The sequence below is a fragment of the Danio rerio genome, chromosome 1 (assembly GCF_049306965.1).
Source record: "Danio rerio strain Tuebingen ecotype United States chromosome 1, GRCz12tu, whole genome shotgun sequence".
Lineage (NCBI taxonomy): Eukaryota > Metazoa > Chordata > Actinopteri > Cypriniformes > Danionidae > Danio > Danio rerio.
Window position 1 is genome coordinate 25453605 of NC_133176.1, and position 25837 is coordinate 25479441.

The 25837-nt window shown below is 36.4% G+C and overlaps 1 protein-coding gene across 42 annotated transcripts in view; it reads left to right on the forward strand.

Annotated features, from left to right (window-relative positions):
• Positions 1-25837, forward strand: part of slit2 (slit homolog 2 (Drosophila)) — a 131852-nt gene that overhangs the window by 96075 nt on the left and 9940 nt on the right. For 8 of the 42 annotated variants that reach the window (XM_073949221.1, XM_068220866.2, XM_073949226.1 and 5 more), the window contains 13 exons: positions 198-266; positions 1209-1280; positions 2715-2786; positions 2932-3003; positions 4991-5154; positions 5550-5674; positions 9083-9180; positions 14618-14757; positions 14955-14981; positions 15355-15448; positions 23164-23301; positions 23397-23637; positions 23721-23851. In XM_073949221.1, coding sequence (XP_073805322.1) covers positions 198-266; positions 1209-1280; positions 2715-2786; positions 2932-3003; positions 4991-5154; positions 5550-5674; positions 9083-9180; positions 14618-14757; positions 14955-14981; positions 15355-15448; positions 23164-23301; positions 23397-23637; positions 23721-23851 — 1443 coding nt within the window. 42 annotated transcript variants of the gene reach the window in all.

The following is a 25837-nucleotide window of genomic DNA, read 5'->3' on the forward strand; positions in this document are numbered from 1 at the left end:
GGCCATTTTCAAAAATCCCCGTATCTGATCCAAGCACGCCTTTTTATAAGCGCAGCTGCACCAAAAACACATACTTGACGTCTGAAACAATACATGACTGCTATATATACGTCTTTGAAGTTTCTCCCATTACACTCTTGCTAATGTGCTATTTCCTCTGTGTTTGAGTAATAACTTGTTTGTCTTTTTTCTGATAGCTATCTCGATGGCAACGAGTTCACACAAGTCCCTCTGGAACTATCCAATTATAAACACCTCACTCTCATGTAGGTACTGCCCACTTTGGAATCAGCCAGTCTCTAGTCGTTACAGTTATATCGGTTCAGCCCCTTTAAAGTCTTTTTGAGTAATCTGTATTCCGTATATGATGATTTATTTTCTCATCCAGCCATTGCCAAATGCTGTTTTGGCTTTTCATCTTTTTTTCTGCACTATGGCAGCATATTCCATCTCTACTAAACAGAGCAAATAAACAAAATTCTAATTAACAAATATAGCAAATTTAGACTGTGAGTTAAATTAATCTCTTTTTTGTCACATTACTATAAAGCAGTTACACATGAACTATCAGAATATTTGGAATTTTTGGTCCTGTAAGTTCATTTCTTTTTAATATTCTGTTATTTTCATGACTGTATATAAACTAGACTTTTACATCAGATCTAAAGAGAAATGTCCGTTCAAGTGATTCAATGCTTCTAGCATGTGGAATGCTTGTGTTGCTGTTGAATGTATGTTGCATTTTGACTATAAGCCTAACACATAACTATTGTACATGTTTTGTGTTTTAAAAGATATAACAGTCATTGCATTATTACATTCAGTCATTCGAGTATGTTTAACATTGGCCATTGTTTTTATTTATTTATGTTTTTTTTTTTTTTGCAGTTTATGCTCATTTAAGTTAAATATTTAACCATATTTTTTCCAGAAACTGTGGTCATGGCTTTGTTGGGGCGAGTGAAACAGTTAATGGAAAGCTCCAAAGAATCTTGTGCTTTTAATGACATGTAATGTTAATGGAAAGCTCCAAAGAATCTTGTGCTTTTAATGCCGTGCAATGTTATTGTGTTATTATGTTTATGCAGTGTTATTGCCATGTACCATAAATGTTGGCTTTGAGTGTTTGATTTTCTTGTGGCTCATAACACTCTGCCTTTGTTTGTTTGTGTGTGCGCGCGCGTGTGTGTTTGTGTGTTTTCTTGCAGTGATTTGAGTAATAACCAGATCAGCACATTGTCCAACCACAGCTTCAGTAACATGTCCGAGCTGCTCACACTGTGAGTGTCAATGCGATCTAAGGCTTCAGATTGATGTGTCTTCGTTTTTTGTGCAAACACTATTGTAGTTGTGTGTGTCTGTAGCTGTGCATTGTGTGTGTGTGCAAAATCAACTTCAGATTTCTTGAACTAAATGTTTATCTGTGTATATGCAAATATAGGTGCATTATCCACCAATGCAAATACTTGCTCACTTAGGGCTCTATTTTAACAATCTAGGCTCAAAGTGCAAAGCGCAGGGCTAACATGTTTAAGCTTATTCTCTTAATGAGTTATAGGTGTGTTTTGAAAATTAACTAATCAGAGTCTCATCTCCCATTACCTTTAAGAGTCATTTGCGTCGTGCTATGGCACATTTGCTATTTACTTGGTAAACTTTGTAAGTGGAAAAACTGAATGCTTCGCTAGCGAGAAAACAGTTAAACAGATCATCTGCAGTGCGAGAATGAGAGAATGAGCCTCTTCATTCTTTACTTTCACTTTCACTCTCTTTCGTGGATAAGGAAACGTGTTGTACGCACAGACATCCATTAGCCTACATAATTAATTTATTTTAAGCACAAAGATTTATTTCAAAGCTATTTCTTAATTCAGTTCTAATTACCAGCAAACGAATAAATGAACAATAATAACGAAGTGTGCTCAAACACCTGAGTTATATCCAAATACTCATGCTATGCCATATATGTTCTAAAACCTGACAGGTAGGCAAATCTAAGCTTGTTTTTAATAACAACAAATATAAATATGCATATAAAAAGTAACACCAAGAATAATAATAACATTATACCAAAGGCAATTGTAATGAATAAACTAAAAAAACCTCCTGAGATGAAAAAGTCATGAAGGCAGTGGTTTTTATATTTATGTAGAAAATAATATATATTTTTAATATTTTATTACTTTAATTCTTTTTCATTTGTAAAGATATTTGTGTATTGCTGTACATTCTTTGTTTAATTAAGCAATGTACAACTTACACACTCTACACTGGACTTTAGACCTTCTCTCAGCTGGTCTTTTGTGCAGTCTAATTTAGTTTCTTAAAATAGCAACGTACGCATGCTTTGACAGCCATTCTGAATGAATGAATGAAATATGTGTTTTTTTTCACCAAAGCAACCTGAGTGCTGGAATATAATTGAATAATAATAAAAATAATAAAGTGGCATCGGGTTAAAAGAACCAAAACAAAGACAGCATTCTGGCACATCAAACCCATTTTCAAAGCAGAATATTTAACTTCAGCATTGTTTTTTAGATAAACAAGAATGTTCACTTAACATGTTTCTCAAATATCTGCAAGCATAAGATGGTATTATTATGCGTTAGAAAAATAAAAAATTCACATACAGCACATTTATATCAATTATTAAAGATAATAACTTAATTGTCTGTATTGTAACTGTGTTGTAATATCTTGTTTTATGTCAGAATTTTAAGCTACAACAGATTAAGGTGTATTCCTGCAAAAGCGTTCGACGGCCTCAAGTCTCTGCGCTTGTTGTAAGTACCTTACTAGCATGCGTGTGCGTGTGTGTGTGTGTGTGTGTGTGTGTGTGTGTGTGTGTGTGTGTGTGTTTGCTATTAGACTTTGATTTATGTGTTTTGAATTCTCTTGGATAGCTTCATTTCTTTCTTCTCTCTGCAGGTCTCTCCATGGTAATGATATTGCTGTGATCCCAGATGGAGCTTTCAAAGATCTGTCCTCACTCTCTCACCTGTAAGCACCTCAGAACACACACTCACACACACACTCTCTCACACACAAAGCACTTATGAAGTGTCCCAAATAGGTTTTGACAGCTGGATGCACTTTGGTTCTTTCTTTCTCTCTCACACAAGCACACTGAAACATTTTCTTTGTCTGAACCTGGGGTTTTGCAGACACAGATTGGTTGAGTTCTTGGTCTCTTATGTTGACCTTTTTTTGTCATTCCCATAGATCGGTTTCACAAGTGTAATTATGACTGACAGCCAAGTCGAAAAAAAAATACACATTACTTTACACCAGAGACTGTCAAGTAAGCAATATTGCAATAATTTAAAAGAAAAAACACATCAAAGTCACATCATATATGTACATTTGTAAAATATTAAATATTAGAGTGCAGAAACAAGCATTTTTGTTTTGAACTTGACAAAGAAAAAGTAGTAATATCCAGGTGTGTGAGTTATAAACTTTCCACACGTTTGGTACTTTCAGGATGATTTGTGGACTGTGAATGTGATAGGTAGACATTATCGCATTAACAGGGCAATCAGCCAACCAGAGCAGCATGGAGGAACAGCCCCCTGCCAAACTCATGCTCAATGATCTGAAGCGTGATAGCTTTCTATAAAAATGAATTCTCTGATGTCTCTGCTGGATGGTATTGCTAAAGAGAAATGAGCAAACATAAAAAAATGAACCAATGAGATAATAAAAAATCTGCTGGAATTGACAGAAATTTACTACAAATATATGGTTAGAAATAAATTAGACATAAATCTAGACTAAAATCTTTTTACTTCTACTTCTTTACATTTTTACACAAACATCTGTACTTTCTACTCCATACATTTTTAAACCACAGTTAATACTTTCTTTTTCATGTGTTTTATGGCACAATTTGAACGCCTTTTTGATGCAATCAATCAATTTTTTTTGTCATTTTTAACCAAAGCTGTCAAACACCTTATGTAGCCTAGTTTATGACGATTACTACGAGTAAGGCAAAAATGACTACGCAGATTAGACAGAGGGAGTCTGCGAATTTAACATGACTGATGTTGCCGGTAATATGTTTTAATAGTTTACATGGGACACATTTTGCTCAATCAGATCACAGGTAAACAAGGTAAACACATTCCAGTTCAAAAATATGCCATTTAAGTGCTTAGAGTCAATTGTTTACTTCTGATCATACTGCACTGGATTTCTCTGCTCTTTTAATCTAATACTGCGAAAAAAAAGTGCTTTTTTTATAGATTTGTACATTTAGTACTAAAACAATCAAATACTTTATAAAAACTTTATACATTAAGATTTATTTCTTTTATTTCCGATGAGTTTATATATTTTTTAATACAGGATTTATGCTTTTTTCAGTTTTTTATTGAATATATATTTTACAAATAGGCCTACTGTTGTCTTCAATTAGTTTTTTTTAACAAATGCTTTACAACAACAAAAGTAACCATAATGGGCTCGATACATGGGCTGACTTTGAGCAATGTTGTTGGGCAATATTACAGGGTGCGATGATGCTTGACTACTTTCAAAAAATTTTACATAAAAATGTTTGCTCTCATACACTCATATACTATAGCCAGTTTAGTTTATATATTCACCCATACTGCATATCTTTGGAATGTGGGGGTAATCTAGTGAAACTAAAGCATGTAGTAGTAATGGTTACTTTTTATTTTTTCAGGCTGTACTTCTTTACTTTTTCTAGAGTACAAAAGTGTAGTCAGTACTTCAACTTTTACCAGATTCTTTAAAACATGAGAATCTGTACTTCGACTTGAGTAAAGGATGTGTGTACTTTTGGTGGGGACACAAAGCCAAAATAATTTGTACAAAAAAAGTAACATCAAATGATGTAACAAAACAGAAAAAAAAGTGTGATGTCTTTTTTATTTTTATTTTTAACATTTAGTTTTTGCAGAAGACACTGCATTACTTGATTTGTAATTGGTTGTTTTTGTGTGTGTGTTTTATGCAGGGCTCTGGGCGCAAACCCCCTGTACTGTGACTGTCACATGCAGTGGCTCTCTGACTGGGTAAAGAGTGGATACAAGGAGCCTGGCATCGCCCGCTGTACCGGTCCTGGAGACATGACTGACAAACTGCTGCTCACTACACCCTCTAAGAAATTCACATGCACAGGTATAAAAAACCCACTTAAGACACATTTATCCTGTCACAGAGAGGGCATTAACATTAACTCTAACACTAGCTTATATATGCAGATGGTAATATCGTAAGTAATATGATATGATTGGTGCATTTGTAGAGGTGCCGGGGACTTGTGGTTTTCCTGTGCCAGGTAAGGAAGCCAATCAGAGCCCAGAGAGCTCCTATAGCCCCACACCCGTATCTGCCTTCTAAACTTTTCCCGGTTTTAAAGTGACCTTTTGACCTGTGTTTAATTGTGAATAATTTGTGTGATGCCTTACCTGATCAATCCTATGTGTGTTTGTGAGCCTGTGAACATTTGTTAAATTTCTGTTTGTGTGCATAACATGCTGTGTAATTACCTTTTCTCTCTGCATTTCTCTTAGGTCCAGTGGATGTAAGCATTTTGGCTAAATGTAACCCTTGCTTGTCCAATCCCTGCAAGAATGATGGGACCTGCAGTAACCATCCTGTAGATTTTTACAGATGCACCTGCCCGTATGGTTTTAAGGTACTGTACATACACATTTAATCAGGAAAGAACATCCTATCAGTAGTCTTACTAAATTTTAGATACACAATTTGCCTTGTACCAATTGTACTACAACTGTCCAAAATGAAACTGTGTTGTTTGAAATAGGGGTAATAATACTTTATACATATATATATAATTAGACATTCCACCAGGCAGGCAGTAAAAAAAAAAAAAAAAAAAGAATTCTGAACAAATTCTATTTATTTAGTGCACATATTTGCATCACTTTCAGGCAGCTATTTTGGCCATCTAAGACCATGTCCTACTTTATATATTTGAATGGAGAAATACTAAAATCTCCTTATCATGCTTAAAAAGCAACAAAAATCAACAACAAAATCGGACATGAAATCTTCCATAAAGTTTATTGCTTAAAATGTATTGCTTAAATGTGACCAAAGCATTGAGTCAGCTTTTAATGTTAACTCTTATGTACTGTTTGGGATGTTTTCACTCACTCTGGGGTGATTTTGTGCCTTAATTTAGCCATAACTTTTTTGTATGTTTCTGCTAGCAGAATGATTTTTGGTGACAAATCTTATTTTGACACATTTTTAAAAAAAATGCTTTGTAATTTTACTTAAACTCAATTATTGTTAAACTCAACAATAAAGTCTGGCATATTTGCGCACATTTACTGTACTACTTTGTTATGTTAGGGATGAAAACATCCACTAAATTAAACTGCTGTAAAAACGCATCAGATACTTTTTTTTTCATTTTTCTGCATAAATCTGTTAATCAACCTTAGTCCTGATTAAAACTACTAAATTGGTTAGAAAATTACAGATTTTTAACTCTTTAATTGCCAAGTTCACAAAAGATGTAACTGATTTGGTAAAAAATGCACACACTATTGATGCATTATTTTATATTAATTTACATTTTTTCACCCTAATTTACTGTTGCTGGCTGTTTTTGCCCCATTGACTTCCATCATTACCACATTTTTTGATTACAAAACCATGACACCATATAGTCATACATTCTTGATTGTTGGTGGTTTTCCCTGTTTGTAAAAGGTAAAATTTGTAATTTTTACTGTTGATCATCAATAAGCACCATTAACCCTTTAGATAGGCCTGTACAAAAAAAAAGAAAACTTAGTTTTTGGATTTTATATGGAGAAAAACAGCAAGTTAAAGTGTGTATATGTGTGTGTCGGTGAGAGTGTAAGAGTGACCTTTACACACTTACCTTGATGTGTCTGAGAAAGTCAGAATTTGCATCTCAGCTCTCAGAACTACATAGAGAACAATGCACCAGAGCCAATGTTCAACCTGGTTTAAAAATAAATAAAGCTGAATTGAATTGAACGTTGTTACTGATCTTTCACACGTCCAAGACGTGATAAAAGGTAAAAAAAAAAATCCAGTCCACAGTTACTTTTTATATTGAAAATACGTCATTTTGTGTGTTTTTTTCCACCAAAATCAGTGACATCATTTATGAACTTGGCAATTAAAGAGTTAAAATCCTGTAATATGTAGTTTTGATCAGGACTGAGGTTTATTTATGCAACAGATTTATGCAAAAAAAAAAAAGAAAACAATTATTTATCTGATACATTTTTACATCTTTTTAGTGGGTGTTGTCATCCCTGTTATAACAAAATGGTAGTTTGAACAGTGCACAAACGTTAAAAAGTCAGAACGTTTTTGCTGGAAAAGCAGATGTGGCATTTACTCTTTTTTTATGATGCATAAAACAAATGTTTGTATAATGTTCTCAGTATGTCATGAAATCAATTCAAAGAAATTATAGTATTAAACAGATCTGCACGCATGGATTCTGCAGTCTCAAATATACTTTAGAATCAAACTATCACATTTCCTCATCTATCAACATCACGTCTGTGAAGGGCAGAGCTTGTGCAAACACATCCGTAGATGATTTCTTAACTGCTGCGTTTACATTGCTGTCATTTTGGCTGTTTGTTTATTTTATTATTGAGATGATGGAATGCAGCACATATTGAATTTGCATATTTATCTAAACACCGCTGAGAGTCAGCAGCATTTGGGTGTTAATATATCACAGCAGTGGTATTTCTAACTTCCTTTTACTTCTAATAACAGAATGAAAAAAACATTTGTCGTAAGTATATACGGGCTTTGAATCACACCCACACTTGTTATGTGCTTGAGCATTAAGTTGCTGCAGTCAATGTTAATGAGCATAGTTAGTGACGCTAAAAACAAGTCTTTCTGAATATTATATGTAACCCCTTTAAAAGCGAATATATCAACCCGGTCCTGCTAATGCGAATGTGCAGTCCTAAAAACACACCTCGGAAAACATCTATGGTAACATAAGCTTCTGACGACAACTGCAGTTTTACCAACTGACGTTTGGCTATTTTATTTAGAAGTCATGAATTATTCCACCATACTGTGCACCGCACTTTATTCCTTTCATAAGTCAAATAAGTGAATCGTCTTTATATATTTAAAGTCTCTGGGATGAGTCATGTATACTGAGCAGAGTGTCACAGAGATTGCACTTGCTAACAATGCTAGCAAGCAAAATCACCATAGCAAACACATAGCTGTACTACAAAAAAGTACACTAAAAAGCCTAAGCAACTGGAAAGCAAACATGTTACACAAAACATGGAACATGGTAACTTTGAAGGGAAGTTTCTATTTAGAATATATAAACCTACAATGTTGGCACTGTTGTCTTTCAGCAAGAAGGTCATTGGTTTGAGTCCTGGCTTAGCCAGTTGGCGTTTCTGTGTGGAGTTTGCATGTTCTCCCTGTGTTTGTGTTGGTTTCCTCCGGGTGCCCTGGTTTCCCCCCCAGTCCAAAGCCATGTGCTATAGGTTAATTAGATAAACTAAATTGGCCGTAGTGTGTGTGTGTGTGTGTGTGTGTGTGTGTGTGTGTGTGTGTGTGTGTAAATATGAGAGTGTATGGATGTTTTCCAGTGCTGGGTTGCAATTGGAAGGGCATCCGCTGCGTAAAACATATGCTGGATAAGTTGACGGTTCATTCCACTGTGGTGACCCCTGATAACCAATGAAATAAACCAAAGCAAAATGAATGAATATATAAACCTAGTTTTATCTTGAATCAAACGGTTAATTCACCCAAAAATGAAAATGAGCTCAGCATTACACTAGTTTCTTTCTTCTGTTGAACAAAATATAAGATATTTTAAAACATACCTGATGAAGATAATCATTGGCTTCCACCCTAGAAATAAATACTATATTTTTCATTGGGTACCATCAACTAGCATCAAAATGACTTCTTTTGTGTTGTACAAAAGAAAAAAACTCAAATATGATGGTTTTGAATGAGCGAAGGCTGAATAAACATCTGCTTGTGAGAATAAGCGAGTATGAGGCAATTGTTTGTAATGCTGCATTTGTTTATGCAGGGTCAAGACTGTGAGGAACCAATTCATGCATGCATCAGTAACCCCTGTCAGAATGGAGGAACCTGTCATCTGAAGGATGGAGAGGAAAACACTCACTGGTGAGAAAGATCTTGATCATCATTAATAAAGGTGCAGTATGTAAGTTTGACACCCAGTGGTTGAACTAGGTATTTCATTCTTGGATAAAAACAAACGCCAAGAGCAGTTTGCCAGATTGTCGACTAACAAGAGCAAGTCTCAAGCCTAAAGGCTAATTTAAATCATGTTCTTAATAAAATCAACGGGCCGCGATAGAAGGAATATTTTTTCCATAATAAAAGGAGTTTTTGTTCTAACCAACACCTTGAATTGGTATTAGAAATGGCTTCTATTTCTCACAGTTGAACAACAGGATAATTTACACCTCAGGTACACCTCATGTGCTTTATTTAGTGTTAAATGCTTATAATGTGAGTTTGATTGCCATTTTACATAACATTTATAGCCATACTACTGATAGCAGCTGCAGCAATTCACCTCAGTATAAATAAACAGTTAGAAAATTAACTTTAGAACTTTAGACTCAAAACCAACACATATCAGTGATTTATTTAATAATGTAAAAGAGGTTAAATATACATTAATTAGATTATAAATGTTACCATTTTATGAGTAAGTGCATATTCTGTGCTTCTGAATGGCTGCATTTAAATTTCTGTCGTGCTGCGTCTGGTACAAACAGCCAAATTGCTTATCACTGCAAATCTCATTACGGTGTTGTTAGGACATGGGGTTACAATGTAACCTGCTCACCTAATGTTTACGTTCATAGTATTTATATTATTTGCTAATTAATAAGCTCATGTTGAACTCTGAATCTGCATCTCATTTCGGAGTCTGCTACTGTCAACCGGAGGTCGCATTTCGGTCACGGGTACATGCTTTGACAGCCATTCTGAATGAATCAATGAAATATGCGGTCCACCTAGGCAACCCAGGGTGCTGGAATATAATTGGCTTAACTGGCAGTGGGCGGTTTAAAATAACCAAATCAAAGACAGTTTCTGCCCCTGAACGGCCATTTTAAAAGCAGAATAACTGAGGATAACTGTTTTTTAGTTAAGCAAGAATGTTCACTTGGCATGTTTCTTGAATATCTGTAAACATATTATGGTATTTTTATGCTACAGAAGAGTTAAAAACATACATACAGCACCTTTAATCACTGAACTCTATCAAAATATAAATGACTTTTATATGAGACCCATAAAGAGATATTATGTTATTCAGGCTCTGCTGAATGTGGCTTTCATTTAGAACATTGTGTGTGTGTCCCTGCTGCTCCGGTAATAAATATACTTTATGGACAAAGTGTGTCTAATCTGTCTTAATCAGACTGAAGTGTCTGAAACTGATCTGAGCTCACTCATGCACTTAATCAACCAATCAAGGGCCTTTCTGTACGTGTGTGCATGTGTGTGCGTGTGTGTGTGTGTGGTGAGCTCAGGTTCAGCTGCTGTCATATACTTATCAATGCTAATGAATTCTTTGTGCTGGTGAATAAGAAGAGTTTCATTTGAGAACTTCTGCTTTACATGTTGATTAGGCCCTGTAATGTAATACACTCACAGACATGCACGCACACTGCATACAATTCTTTTCAGTTTAATATGCAATGACAACCGTAAGTAAGTCATTCACAGATCAATTTTCCAAAGAGCAAAAGCATGAATTTGTACCCTGATAATGTATCGGAAAATGTTCAGTGTGAAACATCATAAATAATAAATGTAAGATTAAACTGTTTTATAAGGGTCCTCTGAAAGGCAAGGATCAATATTACTAAAAATCTAACTTCAAATGCACTCATACATTCAATATTGTGCTGTAAAATACCTCTTCATCTAAAAAAAGATTCATTAAATGCTATTTACTCAGACGTACACCACTTAAAACATTCATTCATTCATTAATTCATTTTCTTTTCAGCTTAGTGATTAGGGGTCACCACAGCAGAATGAACCGCCAAATTATCCAGCAAATGTTTTATGAACCAGATGCCCTTCCAGGCGCAACCCAACACTGGGAAACACCCATACACTCTTGCATTCATACACATACACTACGGCCAATTTAGCTTACTCAATTCACCTATACCACATGTCTTTGGACTGTGGGGGAAACTGGAGCACCCGGAAGAAAACCCACGCCAACACAGGGAGAACATGCAAACTTCACAAAAATGCCAACTGACCCAGCTCAAATCAGCGACCTTCTTGCTGTAAGGCAATCATGCAACCCTCTGCTCCACCGTGATGCCCCCACTTAAAGCAAATCTCAGCAAACACATTCCTCAATAGGAAAATATAATCACAACATAAACCACAGCTTGGAAAAAAGACAAAAAAAAAATAAATTCATGCTGATCTGCCAAATGTTTGCAGAAAAGTACATGAAATCCTAGGAATTACAAACTTAAAAAGGGTCAAATGGCTGTCAATTTTTACTTGATCAATTTTACCTTTTGACCAGTAACTGGTCACTGGTCACACCAGTGAGGGAAAATTAATCATTACTTTGCCACTCCAGCACTGTTGGCTGTCAGTATCCATTTGGGAAAACTATTTTAATGGCAGCACAAGTAAGGACGCAGAACCCATTTGGTGTGTGTATGTGTGCGTGTGTTTAACTGACCTCTAATATACATCCTAACATAGACATATTGGCTAAATCCCTCCAAACAAGGCTAAATTTGAGCTGTTATTGACTATCTAAAATAGGGGTCACCAATCTCGGTCCTGGAGGGCCGGTGTCCCTGCAGGGTTTAGTTCCAACTTGCCTCAACACACCTGCCTGGATGTTTCAAGTATACCTAGTAAGACCTTGATTAGCTTGTTCAGGTGTGTTTGATTAGGGTTGGAGCTAAAATCTGCTGGACACCGGCCCTCCAGGAACAAGTTTGGTGACCACTGATCTAAAAGATATCTAACAATAGTCTAAAGCATGGGAAGTCTGTCTACTTGAAGAGCAGTGTTGTGTTAGTTACTGAAAAATAGCAACTAGTTACAATTACTAGTTTCTTCATTCAAATAGTAACTTAATTACTTTATCCAGTACTTACACCAAAAAGTAATGCGTTAGTCTTAAAAGTCATTTTTAAGTTGCTTTTCCAAAGAACATTTTCAATGCTCCCATTAATGCCCCAACTTCAGTGCTGCATGGAGAATACACTGATTAAAAACTTCAGTTTTAATTCTCATAACTAAATAACAAATCTTTAACAAAAATCATTTTTAAACACTAATTTTTTTAAGTCAGAGCAGCAGCACAAAAATAAATAAAAAAAATCCTAAGGTGATAAACCAGCAGAATACTATATTCATAAACAAAAAGCAAAAACTAAAGTTGCTTCAGCATCATATACGTTGTTGTATTTAACCCTCAAAATTCTACACACAATACCTCATAATGGCGTTGTGAAAATTTTTTTTTTTTTTAAATTGTTGCAAATTTTTAAAAAACAAAAAACCTGAAAAATCACATGTACATAAGTATACACAGCCTTTGCCGTGAAGCTTTAAATTGAGCTCAGGCACATTCTGTTTCCACTGATTATTCTTGAGATATTTTAACAGCTTGATTGGAGTTCACCTGTGGTAAATTCAATTGACTGGACATGATTTGAAAAGGCATACACCTGATTACATAAGGTCCCAGGGTTGACAGTGCATGTCAAAGCACAAACCAAGCATGAAGACAAAGGAATTGCCTGTAAACATCCAAGACAGGATTGTCACGCGGCACAAGCCTGGGGAAGGGTACAAATAAATTTCTGCTGCTCTGAAAGTTCCAATGAGCACAGTGGCCACCATCATCTGTAAATGGAAGATGTTTGGAACCACCAGGACACTTCCTGGAGTTGGACGGCCATCTAAGCTGAGTGATCGGGGAAAAGGGCCTAAGTCAGGGAGGTGATAAATTACCTAATGGTCACTTTGTCTGAGCTCCAGTGTTCTTCTGTGGAAAGAGGAGAACCTTACAGAAGGACAACCATCTGTGCAGCAATCCACCAATCAGGCCTGTATGGTAGAGTGGACAGACAGAAGCCACTCCCTGCCTGGAATTTGCCAAAAGGCATCTGAAGGACTCTCAGACCATAAGAAACAATTCTCTGGTTTGATGAGATTAAAATTGAACTATTTGGAGTGAATGCCAGGCGTTACATTTGGAGAAAACCAACACCGCTCATCACCAGGCTAATACCATACTACAGTGAAGCATGGTGGTGGCAGCAGCATAATGCTGAGGGGATGTTTTTCAGTAGCAGGAACTGGAAGACTAGTCAGGATAGAGGAAAAGATGAATGCAGCAATGTACAGAGACATCCTGAGTGAAAACCTGCTTCAGAGTGCATCAGACTGGGGCAACTTCCAGCAGGACAATGACCCAAAGCACACCGCCAAATTATTAATGGAGTGGCTTCACGATAACTCAGTGAATGTCCGTGAGTGGCCCAGCCAGAGCCCAGACCTAAATCTTATTGAACATCTCTGCAGAGATCTGAAAATGGCTGTACACTGTCGCTTCCCATCCAATCTGATAGACCTTGAGAGGTCCTAAATCAGGTACAAAATAAAAGAGGTACTAAAAGAGGTACAAAAATTCCCAAAGACAGGTGTGCCAAGCTTGTGGCATCATATTCAAAAAGACTTGAGGCTGTAATTGCTGCCAAAGGTGCATCAACAAAGTATTGAGCAAAGGCTGTGGATACTTCTGTACATGTGATTTTTCAGGTTTTTTATTTTTAATAAATTAGCAAAAATGAAAAAATATATTTTTTCACATTGTCATTATAAGGTATTGTGTGTAGAATTTTGAGGAAATAAATTCATTTAATCCATTTTGGAATAAGGCTGCAACAATAAAAATGTGTAAAAATGAAGCGCTACAATAACTTTCCGGATGCACTGTATTATAGACAACCTTAGATTTTATGCAATTTCAACAAAACAAAAACTTAACAGCTCCTCGAAAATGACATCTATGAGAACTTTTAAACTATAGACAAATTAAACGTGGTATGTCAACAACATATGAAAAGTAAGCTGAAAGTGCCAAATCTGCTGTTGTATAACAGCTATAAAATATGTTTAGCAATAAAAAAATAAATTACAGCATTTTCTGAGCAATTCAATATATATATATATATATATATATATATATATATATATATATATATATATATATATATATATATATATATATATATATATATATATATATATATATATATATATAGAAATGTGTCACTGTGTCTACTAAAGCAATCAATTTTGTTATACAGATACTGACCAATCTTTCTTTTGGATTATTGTATTTTAGGTGTTCACCGAATTCTGATTACTTGCTGATAATGGTGATCAAGGGCACCACAGTTTCTAGAACATTACTGCTAGAGGCATTAATGAAATATCAAAGCAAATAATTACAGCTTAGTCTAAAACAAAAAGAAAATTCATTAACAACAAGATAAAGTTTTCCTGTGTGTATGTTCAGGTGTGTGTGTCCAGAAGGATTTGAGGGTGATGAATGTGAGATAAACATTGACGACTGTGAGGATAATGACTGTGAGAATAACTCTACATGCGTGGACGGTATCAACAACTACACCTGTCTCTGCTCACCTGAATACACAGGTAAATCTCTCGCTCTCACACACAGCACAGACACACGCACGCATACCCACACAGTCACATGCCAAATGCTCTGTGTTCTCTGTGCTTGATTTAAATGTGTTGCTAACATGCTTGAGCTAACATGCTAACGTGCCAAACGCATACTCTGTATTTCTTTGTTTCCTTTCCTTGCTTCTTGTTTCTCTTTTTTCTACCAGCCGCTAATAATAATGAAGTGGAGAAAGGTTAGTTTACTCTTTCATGCTCCCATTGTCTGTCTTTTCCCTCTGCTGTTTCTGGCTAGTGCTTCCTCTGTCTTGCTGAAGTATGAAATGCACACATACATTGATGTTTACCTTACTCCTCGACTGTAAATAGAGCCGTATTGAATTGTTGTTCCCTAGAGCATTGGTATTTTGTCTTTTCCCTCTGTAAGCTGATTAATCAGAAACTACCCACACACACACACACACACACACACACACACACAGACACACAAGCCTACTGGTTTAATAATATTCAACTCATGTTTTCCTACAATAAACACTACTTTGCTCATTCATTTGCCTTCCTCTCTTTCTGTCTGTTTATAATGTATGTGTGTGTGTGTGTGTGCAGGGGAGCTGTGTGAAGATAAGCTGGATTTTTGCGCTTCAGAGCTTAACCTGTGTCAGCATGACTCCAAATGTATTCTGACTGCTAAGGGCTTCATGTAAGTGACTACGATTTTCACTACATGTATTGTAAACTCAAAATAAATTCACAGTATTTACTGACCATCTGAAACATACTGGCAAGATCACTTTGGTACATCGCTTACAAAGTTCAGAGTATCAAATCTGTTAAACCTAGTATGCAGGGCCGTGCACAGGGGGATGGCCCGGTGTCTCGAGCAACTGCCCCTCTGCCCTCATTGGCTGAGGTGCCCCTCTCAGGAGGCACTTGACCAACCCCCTTCTTATGCAAAAGATCCCCTTCGGTCGACAACCTAATGTGGAAACTCAGTTGAGAGTAATTAAATATATTTATTATAGAAAAAGAAAAGTAGCAATTTAAATGAGCATCTCTTCAGGGTGACCACAGGCCAAAATAACAAACAAAAAAATCTGCAAAGTAAATTACCTGTATATCTGTAAAGAAAAATACAGGAAGCTTACGTATCTTCCTGCCTAAACATGAAGTCAAAAGTAATCAAATAAATATGCAGGCCACACTTATAAGCTTAAACAGTTGCAAGCATACATTGACATTTGTACAAGAATAACGGTTGGTTGTCAGCCGGAGGGGTAGGGAAATCCAGGAGCTCTCCACTCCATGCAACCGTGGCATCACAAATGAGCTCCCTGAACTCTGCCGGAAGTTCCCTTTTATAGATCTGTGACCAGCAGCCGATCAGAGCCTGAAAAATTTTAAAATGGGAGCCTATGGGGTAACAGAAAACAACACAAGAAGGCAGGACAAAGAAAAAGACACATGCAATGCACAACAAAAATAAATAAACAAACTTTAGTCTTAACAGTAACCTGTATTAGGTGGCATAAATGATCACTTACCGATATAGAAATATAGCTCTTTTTTTGGGAAGTTTTGACATTAAAACAGACAACACATGCTTACAATATATTTTCTTTTTATCTGCTCAGTGCTCCTAGATAATTTAAATCCAGCTTTTTATTCAGTGAAAGTCAGAGGAAAATCAGGGAATTTGATAGTTTGAAATGCATACAGCAAGTGCACTGTAAACTCATCAGATTTGACAGGTTTTCAGAGAATATATGTATTTTTTAATGATGTTCACCAAAATTTATTTTTTAAAACATTAAGCAGCACAGCTGTTTTTTTTATTATGATGATAATAAGAAATACTTCTTGAGCATCATTATATTAGTATGGTTTCTAAGGGTATTATGTGGTACTGAAGGCTGGAGTAAAAGCCGCTGAAATTTCAGCTTCACAATCAAAAGGGTCAATTCTATTTCATGATATATATAAAGCATTTTAAAACACTTTAAAGTATGATAATAATTCACATTGTTAGAGTTTTGTATGTTTGATCAAATAAAGCATATAAAAGCCCTGATATAATTCAATCAAAGAAGGTCAATTATGAATAGCAGCACACCAGAGAGCCATGGCAGAAGTGATGTAAGAAAGTGAAAGAGACACTGACACTCTTTTCAAATATATATTTAGAGTGTAATACTGGAAGTGCACACTTTGAACGCAGTGGAAGGTGGACACACGCAACATGTTTTACATCCTGTTACCACAGTATTTAATGTCGTCCACTTGTGATCTAAATGTCAGGTGTAAACAAGGTCTGCCTTTACATTGTTGTGTTTTAAGCTACCTAAAGCAAAGAAAGATTTTTCCAGGCTTTAGAGTCTAAAATTCTTACATAAATTGTATTTTTGATGTGTCAGACAAGTAGTTTCATGACACAAACTCAGGATCCTCCAGTTACTGCAATGCATTAGTGCTGAATAGACACTGCTATGTGAATATGTCTTTAAAGACATTTAAATCCTTCGAGAGGATCACATGCTTATAATTGACACGGCTGGCCCTGAGTCAAGCTAATGTATGAACCACCAATCAGATGATTCCTAACTCAGTAACCAAGCATCTTACTTTTAGTCATCTTCGTCTTGAAGAATCCCCCCTTCCACCCCCTCTCCTCCTTCTTTTTCCTCTATAGGGCAGCACTGCGGCCCAGTGGCTAGCATTGTGGCCTCACAGCAAGAATGCCTCTGGTTCGCGTCTCTACCCGGCCAGTTGGCATTTCTGTGTGTAGTTCATGTTCTCCCCGTGCTCGCGTGGGTTTTCCATGGGTCCTCCGGTTTACTTTCACAGTCCAAAACATAAGACATAAGTAAACTGACTAAACCAAATACTATAGTCAAATAGCACTATAGTCAAATTCCATCAGCAATACACCCTCATAGCAATCCTTAAGCAGCAGGAGGGAGGGGGGTTCTCGAGATCTACCTGAGCTCAAACTTCCATCTCGCCCTGCAAACAGGAGGGAGCCCCGGGCTCGAGGATCTCATGAGCTTATTACCATTCATCAGCTAAGTGGGAACTCTTGAAAACCCTCTGCATGCTCTGCACTCACTCAAGTCTGTTGAATCTAAACCCACTTTGGATATAGATTCATAACATTCTCTCTCACCTCAGCTTTCATTTCATTCCTTTTTCTGCCACACCAAAAAAAAAAACTGACTTAAAAGCTACATTATAAACCATCAGGTGTATGTGTGTGTGTTTCCTTCTTTGCTAAAGTGTGTGAGCAGCAGGCCACATAAGTTCATTTGTGTGTTTTTATGCCCATTGCTGCAAATGTTAACACAACAGTGGATCGGTGTGGAATTCAGCTGAAGTCTCTGAGGTTGTGCTCTGTGTTTGTCCTCTGATATTCAATTACAGCTCTCCCATCGGCTTTACTATAAAACTGAGTTGGAGGGGGTGTTTTAAAGATGACATGATACGATACGATAGGATGATGAATGTGTTTATGTAACGCTGCAGAGTGTGTGTGTAAAAATCTTAAAAACAAAGTTCATTTTTAATGGTTTATGGAAGTAAAACTTTTGTAATTAGAGACGCTTTATGTATAATGTATTTCAAAATAACAAATAATGTGCCCAAGTTCAAATTAAACAGATGATGGCATGTTCAGGTCTACATTGGGACCTCAGAGCTAGATACATGAACCTACATTTAATAAATGTACATATGTACATATGTGGGTCACAAGTTGGTGCAGTGGGTAGCATGATTTCTGTGTGGAGTTAGCATGTTTTCCCTGTGTCTGCGTCAAGACATATAGGTATAGGTGGATTGAATAAGCTAAAATTGGCCGTAGTGTTTGTGTGTGAATGCAAGAGTGTAATGGGTGTTTCCCAGTGTTGGGTTGCAGCTGGAAGGGCATCTGCTCCATAAAGAGCATATGCTGGATAAGTTGGCGATTCATTCCGCTGTGGAGACCCCTGATTAAAAAGGGACTAAGCCAAAAAGAAAATGAAAGAATGAGTGAATGTATTCTACATATGTGTGTATTTACATAAGACATTTAGTCTAATTTCTTCTTTTTAGTCCACAATCTTTGCTTTGTGGCGTTTATATGCTTTTGCTGTGGTTTTCAGTGTTTTATACCAATGATACTCACACATGATAATATAAATATAAAATACATTGTTTTTTTTGTTTTCTTTTTGCAATTAAATAATGGCTTTTTATATTATCATTAACAATTAATTCAAATCTTAAACGTGCGCACACTGAAGATATGAAAACCGCAGCATGGCAGACATTACAGAATTTTTATTAGGGTTATCGAGCCGATGGACCACATCACCTGATTGCAGTATAACTTGCTATATTAATAATTATGATTTATCATAGATTAAATTGCAAATATATATTTATATAATTGTTAAAACTGACGTGATTCCCCCGAGCAATTCTCTTTATGCTTTCAGAATGTTTTCACAGCCATCAAAAGAATAACTCGCTTTTAGCCTACTAATAATTACTTAAAAACTTTCATTTCATAAGTGTGTACAATATATAATAATAATAATAAAATAATAACTGCCTTCATATGCACACAAGATACACCCTATACATATGCTCAAACGATACACTCTTGTCAGGGTCTGGTATAGAACCCAGGCCTCTGGAATGAGAGGTGAACCATATAACCACTGAGCTAATGAAAGTTATTGAACTAATGAAAACGATGAAGTATACACATATAATACATGTACTCTATACATATACACATATGATACACTTTATACCAGGGATGTCAAACTCAATGGGGTTGGAACTAAATTTTGCAGGGCTGCGGCCCTTCAGGACATCCCCTGCCCTATACAAATATACACGATACACTGTATACACTTTCTACACATTATACATTTGCACACATGATACACTCTATACATATACACACAAATTATACACTATAGATATGCACACATGATACACTCTATACATATATGATACACTCTATACATATGTACACATGATACCCTCTAAACATATACTGTAAACAAAAATGATACACTCTATACATAAACACACAATTGATACACTCTATACTTATATACACAAATGATACACTTTATACATATACACACATGATACACCCTATACACTCTATACACCCTTTACATATTCACACATGATACACTCCTGTCAGGGTCTTGTATAGAACCCGGGTCCTAGCATGAGAGGTGACCCACATGACCACTGACCTACTGTAAGAATGAAAACAATAAACGTATACTCACATGATACATGTAGTCTATACATATGCTGCACTCTATACACATACACACAAATGATAAACTCCATACATATGCACACATGACACACCCACACAAAAATTTACACTCTATACATATTCACACAAATGATGCAGTCTATACATATAAACACATGATACACTATACATATACACACTAGACACACGCTATACATATGCACAAATGATACACTCTATACATATACACACATGAAACACTCCTGTCAGGGTCTGGTATAGAACCCAGGTCTCTGGCATGAGAGATAAACCACATAACCACTGACCTACTGCAAGAACGAAACTGACAAATGTATACACACATGATACATGTACTCTATACATAGAGGTGAATCACATAACCACTGACCCACTGGAAAACAAAAATGATCACCGTATACACATACTGTATGAGACTTTACACTGTACATATACACACCATATACACTCTATGCACACAATATACACAGAAATTATACATATGCACACATGATACACTCTACTGTAGGTATACACACAAATTATACACTCCATACATACAGACACTTTATACATATACACAAATTATACATTATACATATGCACAAATAATACACTCCATACATTTACACTCCTTAGACATACACACATGATACACTCCTGTAAGGGGCCGGTATAAAACCTGGGTCTCTGGCATGAAAGGTGAATTACATATCCACTGACCTACTGGAATAATGAAATGGCTAATGTATGCACACATGATACATGTACTCTATACATATGCACAAAAGATACACTCTATACAAATACACTCCATACATTTACAAACAAATGACACACTCTAAACATATACACACATGATACACTCCATACAAATACACATATGATGCACTCTTTACATATGCACACAAATTATGCACTTCATACAGTACATATGCACACATTGCACTTTATACATATACACAAATAATACACTCCATACATATACACTCCTGTCAGGGTCTGGTATTGAACCCGGGTCTGTGGCATGAGAGGTGAATCACATAACCACTGACCTACTGGAAAACAAAAACAATCACCATATACACACATGAGACTGTACACTCTATACATATACACATTGTATACACTCTATGCATACAGTAAACACACAAAGTATACATATGCACACACAATACACTCTACTATACACACAAATGATACACTCCGTACATACAGACACTCAATACATATACATGATATATTGCATACATATACATTCCTTAGACATACACACATGATACACTCCTGTCAGTGGCTGGTATAGAACCCGGGTCTCTGGCATGAAAGGTGAATCACATATCCACTGACCTACTGTACGAATGAAATGGTCAATGTATATACACACATGATACATGTACTCAGTACATATGCACAATACATATACATAATGTACATACATATTCCATACATATACACTCCTTAGATATACATACATGATACACTCTTGTCAGGGGTTGGTATAGAACCCGGGTCTCTGGCATGAAAGGTAAATCACATATCCACTGACCTACTGGAAGAACGAAATGGGCAATGTATACACAAATAATACATTTACTCTGTATATACACACACATATGATACTGTACACTCTATACATATACACATATGATGCACTCTTTACATATGCACACACAATACACTATACACATACAAACATGATACACTATATACATATATACACACAAATGATACACTCTATACATATGCACACAAATGATACACTCCAAACATATGCACACGGTACACTTTATACATATGCACACATGATACATTATATACATATACACCCTATACTTATACACTCAAATTAAACACATGCACACAAATGATACACTCTATACATACAGACACTCTATACATATACAGTTCATCCATATAACCTCCATACATATACACACAAACGATACACTCTATACATATACACTCCCTGAACATATATACATGATACACTCCTGTCAGGGGCTGGTATAGAACCCGGGTCTCTGGCATGAAAGCTGAATCACATATCCACTGACCTACTGGAAGAATGAATTGATCAATGTATACACACTTGATACATGTACTCTATACGTATGCACAAATGATACACTCTATACACAAACACTCCATACATATACACACAAATGACACACTCTATACATATACACACGTGATACTGTACACTCCATACATTTACACATATGATGCACACTTCATACATATGCACACACAATACACTTTATACATATACACAAATAATACACTCCATACATATACACTCCTTAGACATACATACATGATACACTCCTGTCAGGGTCTGGTATAAAACCCAGGTCTGTGGCGTGAGAGGTGACTCACATAACCACTGACCTACTGGAAAACAAAAACGATCACTGTATACACACATGATACACATATGAGACTATACACTCTATACATATATACATGTATATGATTAGAGTGTGTCATTTGTGTGTATATGTATGGAGTGTTTGTGTATAGAGTGTATCATTTGTGCATATGTACTGAGTACATGTATCGTGTGTACAGTATATACATTGACCATTTCATTCTTACAGTAGGTCATTGGATATGTGATTTCACCCATCAAAGCACACATGCTGCTGATGATGTGACGATAAAAGTGATTTAATTTGATTTGACACATATGATGCACTCTATACATATGCACACAAATGATACACACTATAAACACACACACGTATGTGTGTGGTTTGATAAAGCACTGAGAGCTTCAGAGCTCATTAATATAATACGACCGCCCCAAATATGGTCAATATATAATAAAGCTTCTCATTCAAGGGGCATTTTACGGAGTAATAAATGAGCACATAAATCTTTTTCTGGACTTTTTCTGAACTTACTTAAACCACAAACCTATGTAGATATCAGAGACCAGTTTAACTTGAATCAATGCAGTATATGGCACCTTGAAATAAAGAAAGAAGAAACATCACCACAACAAAACAAACAACTCTGTGCTCGTCAAGGAGTTTCAGTCATTTTTATGTTGAATATGTTATCTGAGTTAAAGAAGGTTTTAAATGTTAAATGTGTTGGCTTGTGTGTGTGTGTGTGTGTGTGTGTGTGTTTTATAGGTGTGAATGCACTCCAGGTTATACCGGTGAGCACTGTGAGGTGGATTTTGATGATTGTGAAGATAATAAGTGTAAAAACGGGGCTCAGTGTATTGATGCTGTGAACGGCTACACGTGTGTGTGTCCAGAAGGCTACAGGTAAGCACAAACACACAACAGTCATCAGAAACCGATAATTACACTTTACCATGTGAAATGTGTGTCTTACTGTCTGTGTGTGTGTGTGTGTGCAGTGGGTTGTTCTGCGAGTTTTCTCCTCCGATGGTCCTGCCAAGAACAAGTCCATGCGATCACTACGACTGTGCCAACGGTGCACAGTGTGTTGTGAAGGACACGGACCCCGTGTGTCAGTGTCTGCCAGGTTACGAGGGTGTGCACTGTGAAAGACTGGTCAGCGTCAACTTCATCAACAGAGAATCCTTCCTGCAAATCCCCTCCAACCTTATTACAGAACAGGCCAATATATCTCTGCAGGTAAATGCACTGATCATTCAGGTATGTAAAAAAGAGAGGGATTGTGCATAAACACACACCTGCACTGTATGTGTGTGTCATAGATCGCCACAGATGAGGATAATGGAGTGTTGCTGTACAAAGGAGATAATGAACACATTGCTGTGGAGCTTTACAGAGGCCGACTGAGAGTCAGTTATGACTCTGGATCATATCCTCCATCTGCAATCTACAGGTACACACACATACTAGATATTGCAGATATTTAACAACAGTACTGAAACTGAGTGTCCGCGGGGTCTTAAAAAGTATTAAAAGTTGATAAATCAATTTTGAGAAAATTAAGGCATTTAAAAGGTATTTAAAAAGTCTTAAAGGCATTTTTACAAGGTCTTAAATTTTGTTCAAGCATTGTCCAAAGTGTTTGACTCCAAAAAAGCATAAATATATTTATATCTCTCATAATATTAACATGCTCGATCCACGTGATTGGTTGGGGCGGGAGTGCATCCAGCCAAGATCCTCTGTCTGGGTGATGTTGCGTAATTTGTGGCAAACAATGGAAGGTGATATGATGCTCTTGTGTAGTGAAACTAGGGTTGCCACGTGTCCCTTAAAATACAGAATCGTCCTGTAATTGACAACAAAATTGTGCATCACGTTTTGAATTAATAACGGGTTTTGTCCCGTATTTATCTTTTTTTTTTAAAGTAGCTTTTTATGCAAATCATCCCACACACATTTTATGAAGATGCCTTATTTCCTACTTTTGATTGGGCAATACTTGACGTCGTTGTTAGTTTGATTGTTTTTTTTCTATTCAGGAAGGCGGGTCTTTTAAGTGGAGTCTGTCAAGTTTTGAGTGGCAGATGTTTCTTTAGGTAGCGACCTGCAGGCAAGTTTGTTATTTTATTTCCAATGAAGACATGCCAATGTCTCCATTGCCAATGCCAATGGCACATGAGGCAACAAACTTACACTTTTCCAGCTGCACCTAGTTAAGATCACAGGGAGCTTCTGTGATCGCGAGAAATGCAAACGGCTCAGGTTTAAGGTAGACGCAATGAAAAGTACACGTTTGCAAATCTACCAAAAGGTACAAACAGCAATTCTGATTAGAGCAATAATGTGGAGAAAATTGATCTTTTGTTGAGCCCAATGAGACTTACATCTAAAAATAGAGCAAGGGTGTTCCTTTAGTGATATTGCTTTGACTCACAAGCTGAAAATGGCGGACGTGAAACAACAAACTAAGGATATGGTGATGAGCCTGTCAATCAACATTGGTGGGAGGGGGGACCGCACTCCTACGTCAAGTTGCAGTCGCTCTGAAAACCGCTCCAATCAGTCCACTGTTTTATGTTGTTATATTGAAAAAAAAAAGGACTGTTTGTGTTTATACCACCCCAATATGACGGTCTATTTGCTATGCTTACACACATGTCTGTCCAAACAGCTTGAAAAGTAGATTTTTCACCATAGGTGTCTTTTAACTCTGGTGTACCACCCTATTAAACATAACATCAGCTATATCAGTGCTTCAGAGTTGTAAAAGAGAAAGACTGACAGCATCTGTTTTCACAGATTTCAATAAAAGACAGTTTATTTTATTGTCCAAGTTTTAACACATTAATGAAAACATATTTTAAGTTGCGATTTACCACCACTGCCATGCTATTGGGCCTGTGATTGGGGATGTGGCCACTGCTGCAGTACAACTGTTTATTAAGCTAAAGGTTTAATTACTGATTAGAACTTGAAGTGGTGATGAGGTCCTAAAATATTCTGAGAAGGTCTTTAAAAAAGTCTTTAAAAGCAATTGAAATTAGGATTCTGACATATAGCCTGCAGGAAAAGAGCTTGTTTGTTTTAGAATAGGAAGAGATTTTTAAAGTGAGTGGACTTCAAACTAAAGTACATCAATTTACTATACATGGGATGAAAAAATATGAAAATACACATTTAAACAGATCAATGATATGAGCTGTAAATATATGCCTAAATTAAAAATAAAAATGCAACTATACTTGAATTTATCATCTGGAAAGCATTAGGTAGTCTTGTCATAGGCTATAGCAGGTGTGGGCAAACTTGATCCTGGAGGGCCAGTGTCCTGCATAGTTTAGTTCCAACCCTATTCAAACAGACCTCCCTATAGAGTTCAAGTGATTTTGAAGACACTGATTAGTTTGTTCAGGTGTGTTTGACTAGTGTTGGAACA